Raw genomic sequence first — 7,024 nt, 5'->3', positions numbered from 1 at the left:
TCTAATGTATGATGTATTATTTTGATTCAAAAACTATAGCAGCATGCTTACATAATAAGTATCACATATTTTCAAACGTACGTGTAAAATAATTTTGATTACTCAAATTATTTTACATTCTTAACTTTTGATTTACTTTCATAGAATGATGTTTATGTCTTACATGCTGTTTTTTTCTTTACTGTGATTGGATTTGTAAAACTGTTTTTAAACTTTGATTTGTAAAATTGTTTGTAGATTAAAATGTTGAATGAACTACTGGACTTTAGATGCTAAAGACAAATTGCTCATATTCATATACATGTTAAGAATTAGCGGAAAAAAAAGACTGGAAGGGCAAGACAGAAAGAAGTAATCAAGAAAGTTTCAAACCAATAATTGTATTGAAGTCTTTAAAAAGAATATTTGTATTGAACAATGTAATTTATATCAATATATAAGAAATTTAAACAGATCTAACTTAATTTTCATGTCTATGGTTAATTAACGATAATTGTGTTAATGTTTTTATGTTTACTTTTACTTTGTTTTTGCTAAGTTTTACACATGGGTTTACCACAAAATTTTTACACACGAAAACTATGTGTATATATGTAACTAAAATTTATTTGTAAGAAAGAATAATTTCCGTGCATAGCACGGGCATCACTAGTATAAAATAATACAGTATAATTCTCAAATCAATTAAAATTGCTTAAATTTAACTGCCATAAAGTAGACAAAAGTATTTAAGAAAACAAAATATAACAAGTCTAAGTTTCCACAAATAAACATTTCTTCTATCGAAATAAAAATAAATAAATAAACATTTCTCTTCTCAAAGACAAGTTCAATAGCATAAATATTTTTGAAGTTGCATATAAAACTATATATAAAATATGAAAATCAGTTGAATGTTGAATCCATGCAAATCAGTTATGAGACACTCATGATCATTATTGTTCATCCCCTGAACTATATTTGCGAAGTGATTTTGCCACATATTCTCTTTACAATCAATTTCACAAAACAAATATAACATGGCTACTGAAATTGATGGCATGACTTACGAAAAAATATGACATGGATAATTTCATTTATTGTTGATTTATATTTTTGACAAACTTATTAGAATATTGTAATAATTCACATATTCCATTTAATATTGATATTTCTTTTTGGTAAACTTTTTTTAAATATGGTAATAGCTCATACATGATCTATAAAATAAATATATTCATATATAACATTTCAAATTTCGAAATGTTATTATTTTTGTATAATTATACAATTTGTATTACTAAAACTTTCAAAATTGTCTACAATTTTTTTAAAAATTAAACATCTAACCGTAAAATCATTAGTTTCTTATATATCTACAAATTTTATAAATATTGTTTAGGGTAAAATTTTGATAATTATACAATTTTTATTAGTTTTATGCAAATTGATTTAATATATATCAAATCTATATTAAATATTAGTAAGAAAATAGTAAAATATATAATATTTATTAAATTTATTTTTAAATATACATTAGATTTAAAAAAATTCCTTAACACCTAGTCATCACGTTAACTATCATTTATAAAATATACCTAAGTTAATTTGTTTACGTACGTAATATGATCCATAAGCGAATGTTTGATTATTATTTTTATTAGTGTGCATGGCTCTGACTAGAGCTTGAGGGTTATTCCCATTGATCATTAATCAATTAATATCGTTGTGTACATGTCCACAAGTTTCACAGAAGCAAACTAAAATTTCAATGTTATTTTTCTAATAAACTACAGTTGATATATTCACAATTCAAACAAAGAACACAAATTACTTAATCCTCCACATTGAATGGTTCTGCATCTAGTTTTGTTGAAAGTAAAAGCAAACATACAAGGTGAGGTAACCACAAGGCGGCCGTACACAATGACGTTTAAATATCTGAAGGAAATCAAAGTAATGTAATTATGCATGACCACTGTTCCAGTCAGAGGAGATACTATAATATAACCCACTCTCTGCGGTTGTGTATATTATTTAGAAGGTAGTGGAGGTAGAAAAATGTTTATAAAATAATCGTACCGTACCAATATATACAATGTACAATATAAACTCTATAAATTAATAATGTTGGAATTTTAAAATTTTATTAATTTATAGCCTATAGATTTTGTACCGATTATCAACTCTGTTGCAGAATCTCCATGATCTCATAAGACTTCGACCCTTTTTGCCTTCGCATGCATAATTTTTATTTTTTGAAATTGACATTTATATTAATTTTATTATATTATTTGGTGTATATAATATATATTGCATATAATATTACTAAATCTCATCAAAAATATATTAAGTATTAAAAAATATAAAGATAATTTCATTGTGAATATAAACTAAACAATATAGTAATAGGTTATTACTTATATAAAATATGTATACATATAAATTATTAATTTATAATTTTAATGGGACCATATATATACATAGAATTTTCTAAAAAATATTATCTTATTATTTTATCGATTTGTGTCAAATTTTGAATCGGCTCAAATTAGGACCAAATTTTTTTTATTAATTTATCGAGTATTAATTTATAGAGGTTCTACTGTATATATATTTCACTAAACCGTTTTTTAGAAAACACTATGACGAAAATACCACTACGTTTTAAAACCAAGTACGTTAGTTTTCAAAACAAACATATTGAAATAATGCTTTTCAACCAGACTTTTATCAAGCATTGTACATGCATTAACCTCTAAAATTTCTCAACAACATTTAAACCACTTACCCGCCTTTTGGCAAATATATGCCAAATATGTTATTGGATTTTGACGAAGAAAAAGTGCGCATATGGTTTTCATATCCTGCTAAACTTTCAAACAAGTCTTCATTATACAGCCTAACTTTCAAAGCAGACAACAATTAAACCACATACACGCCTTTTGGCTGATGTATGTTATTGGAGGGATTTTGACAATATATGCCAAATGTATGTTATTGGATTTTGACGGAAAAGTCCGCATATGGTTTTCATATCCTGCTAAACTTTCAAACAAGTTTTCATTATTAAGCCTAGCCTAAGACTATCTCCAACCCCTCTCTATAATAGAAATTTCTAAAATAGAAGAAAAAATAGAAATTGAGTTTTTGTTCAAATGTCTTCCTCTATAATAGATGAATGATATATTTGCCTCTAAATATAGAGAAAAAAATTGCATTCCTCTATTTATAGAGGCAAATATAGCATTCTTCTATTATAAAGGAAGACATTGGAGCAAAAACTCCATCTCTATTTTTTTCTCTAAATTTCTATTATAGACATTGATCGGAGATGCTGAAAGCAATTTTCATTATAAAGCCAACCGATCATAGTTTGCTATGTTTAAGCAAGCCACTTTGTGTTTATTATATTTACCACTCTTCATTAGGAGTATGCAAATTGACAAGAGGCTACAGCCTACACATATATATACACATGCTACTAGATAACGTCTAGGTGAGCTAAACTTTGAGAAAACTACAAAACTTTCAAAGTATACATCCTTTAAACTTTAAAATTATTTGCTCGTTTATATTATCGAATATCACGTTCCGTATTTACATTATTGATAATTATTTTTGGTTACTCTACCATGAAATTTTTATCAAGAAAAAGAAAACACAAGTGTATAGTTTATGTTTTTTTTTCACGTTGACCATATCATCAGTTATTATTTTTAATTTTTTTTTTCATATGCATATAAGGTTGGTTTATTGGTTATAGTCTGGCATCCAGGCATTAAAACATTTTTTATATATCTAGTTGTAGTGGTACAATCATACCGTTGAGTTGACATCTTCTTACATATTAGCGTGTAGGCCTGGGCAAAATAACCGAAACCGAAGAACCGAACCGGAACCGAACCGAAATACCCGAAACCAGAACCAGACCAATATCCTCAAATACCCGAACGGTTCCTATATTTTATATCCGAAATAATCGAACTGAACCGGAATCGAACCGAGAACCGAACGGGTACCCGTATATATAAAAATATTAATTATATATATATATATATATAACATCACTAAATATATATTTTTAATTTAAAATTTTATTAAAAGTATCTGAAAATAGTTGGGGATAACTAAATTATTATAAAGTATCCAAACTACCAAAAAGTATCCAAAACTATCCGGATAGTTTTATTCGAAATATCCAAAGTAATCCGAAATATCCAATTTTTTTTTATCTAAATCATCCTAATTATTTGATATTTTACCCTAAATAACCGATATTTTATCCAAATTATCCGAACTACCCGAACTATCCAAACCCGAACCGGATCCAAATGAGAACCAAACTTTTTCCGGATATTTTCCGGTTCCTACATTTACTATCCGAACCGAACCAAACCGAACCCGAAACTATCCGAGCCGAACCGAACCGAAAATAGGTCAAGTACTAAATGGATCATCTAGCCCCTATCCGAACTACCCAAAACCCGAAATACCCAAACCGAACCGAACCGATACCCGAAATGTCCAGGCCTATTAGCGTGTGTGACATCTATAAATCCAAAAATGTCAAACCATAATTCCCTATATATACTTGTTTTCTTCTTCCTAAAGCATATCCATATCTCTAATCCTAACACTTTCCAGCAATTGAAAAAAAAAAACTCTCAAAAGATGGATAAGTACTGTCTACTCCTCTGTCTCCTTTTGTTTTCCTCTTATAGTCACGTCTCGGCTTATTATCCATCCAAAAATACCCTAGTGTCCAGCGTGACCAAGAACCCCATCTTACCTATCTTCACTTTCACACTCAACACAAACGAAGAATATTTCATCCATATCGCCGGTCCCTACCTCGTTCGCAGCTGCAATGATGGTCTCCCTCGCCCCATCATTCCATGCGGCTCCTCAACATGTGCTCTCACTCGCAGAGTCAGCCCCCACCAGTGTCCTCCTACTCAGAACGCAATCATAAACGGAAGGTGTGCATGCCAAGCAACCGCCTTTGAGCCGTTCCAACGTCTGTGTAACTCAAACCAATACACCTATGGAGATTTTTCCATGTCTTCCCTAAACCCTAGATCTCCCTCGCTCACGTTTAACAACGTGAAGTACCTTTGCATCCCCAAGCCGTTTCTCATAGACTTCCCTCCTGGTGTTTTGGGCCTTGCGGGGCTTTCACCCACGGCTCTCGCCACATGGAACCAGCTGACCCCACCTAGACTCGGGCTCGAGAAGAAGTTCGCGTTGTGTCTGCCTTCTGATACGAACAAAGGTGCTATTTTCTTTGGTGGAGGTCCGTACAAGCTCGGAAACACTGATGCAAGATCCATGCTCACGTACACCCAATTGATCAAGAACCCTAGAAGACTCAACAATTATTTCTTGAGGCTCAAGGGTATTTTCGTCAACGGAGAAAAGATCTTGCTTGCCCAAAACGCTTTTGGTTTCGACGGCAAGGGTGACGGAGGCGTGACTCTAAGCACCGTAACCCCTTTCACTACGTTACGTAGCGATATATACGAAGTCTTTACTAAAGCATTCTCAAAAGCCACGTCGGATATTCCACGTGTCAATAGCACAACACCCTTGGAGTTTTGTTTTAAGTCAACGGAACATTTCCAAGTGCCTCAGATCGATATGAAGTTTGCTGATGGGAAGATCTGGAAAGTAATTGCCGCAAACTCGATGAAGAAAATTACTGATGACGTGGCTTGCTTGGCTTTCCTCAATGGAGGAGATGCGGCGGCGCAGGCGGTTGTGATCGGAATGCATCAGATGGAGAACACTTTGTTGGAGTTTGACGTGGGGAGATCTGCTTTTGGATTTAGCTGTTCTTTGGGTTTGGTCAATGCTTCGTGCGGTGACTTTCAAACAAAGCCATGAGAAAGTCCAATGAACTTGATGGTTGACATTCTCTTGTGATTGTGTTTGTTATTGATTAATGTTTTTAGAATACTCGCTTCAATTGTTTTGTAATTTTCTTCTCAAGTGTGTGTTTTAAAATATTCGTCAATAAAGAAATTGTAAAATTGTCAAATACAATAGCACTAGGTGATAACCCGCGCTTTGCGCGGAATGAGATTATTATTTTTGGTATTTATAAGATAAAAAGACATAAAGTCTGTTATGTGGACATCGGTTTGATTGTATGTTGGATTTTGTTGTATTTTACTCTATTGAAATATAAGAACCATTCGAAAGTCTTATTTATTTTGGTTTGGAGAATTCACAAAAGTGCTGGAGGTTAACGATGAAAAATATTGTAGAAGAAGTCTTATAAATAAAAAGCTCAATTTTATTAAGACACATAGAGATAAAACTGATAGTACGATTTAAATCTATTGCCATAAACTAAGTTTTTGAAATATATGCAAATCACCTATTCATAATTAACTCAATCACGCATATTAGCAAAATAGGCAACCGTCGTATAGTAAACTTGAAATAACCGAACTGAAGCGTGGTTTATCTTCGTTGATTTCAATAGACGTTCCACTTCGGAACCGACCGGTTCGATTCGGTAAACCCACAATCAGAAGTTCCAACTTGGAACTAATAACAGTCGCGTATGAATATATCTTTTTTTTTGGTTTGTACGTGGCTCTCTTAGCCATTCATCTACAACAAACTGCACAAGTGAAGAAAAAAAAAGGAGAATCTTCTAGTTTAGCTTAAAAGCTGTGTGTTTATCCTATAGATTTTGTACCGATTATCAACTCTGTTGCAGAATCTCCATGATCTCATAAGACTTCGACCCTTTTTGCCTTCGCATGCACCGCCTCCATTAATTTGTACGTGATAATAAAGAATAAACAGTATGCTTAAAAGAACGTATGGTAGGTAATTCTAAGCTTGACGAAACAATGGGAGAAGAGTTCTCTTTTTGACAGTAATAATCAACAGCTACACACAAAATGCAAAAGAAGTCGCCTCACAAAGCCGATCTAATGAACCGAAACTTATAGGTTCTCTTCTCCTCTTCAAGACTTCAACAATGCACTAACGGATGCGTTGGATTTCTCACAGGTTCGGTCGAGAGACA

General features: G+C 32.2%; 1 protein-coding gene across 1 annotated transcript; it reads left to right on the top strand.

The window, feature by feature from the left end:
• Positions 1 to 4,591: 4,591 nt before the first annotated feature.
• LOC106316577 (basic 7S globulin 2) lies at positions 4,592 to 6,098 on the top strand. The gene has a single exon (XM_013754467.1). It carries the CDS (start codon positions 4,654 to 4,656, stop codon positions 5,863 to 5,865), a length of 1,212 nt encoding a protein of 403 aa, XP_013609921.1. The 5' UTR covers positions 4,592 to 4,653; the 3' UTR covers positions 5,866 to 6,098.
• The last annotated feature ends 926 nt before the right edge of the window (positions 6,099 to 7,024 follow it).

The sequence above is a fragment of the Brassica oleracea genome, chromosome C9 (genome assembly GCF_000695525.1).
Source record: "Brassica oleracea var. oleracea cultivar TO1000 chromosome C9, BOL, whole genome shotgun sequence".
Classification (NCBI taxonomy): Eukaryota; Viridiplantae; Streptophyta; class Magnoliopsida; order Brassicales; family Brassicaceae; genus Brassica; species Brassica oleracea.
Note: the sequence above shows the minus strand (reverse complement) of the source record. Positions and strands in the feature narration are given on the sequence as shown.

Excerpts from the sequence above, each read along its gene's own strand:
- LOC106316577 (XM_013754467.1), top strand. The coding sequence starts at position 4,654 with ATGGATAAGTACTGTCTACTCCTCTGTCTCCTTTTGTTTTCCTCTTAT.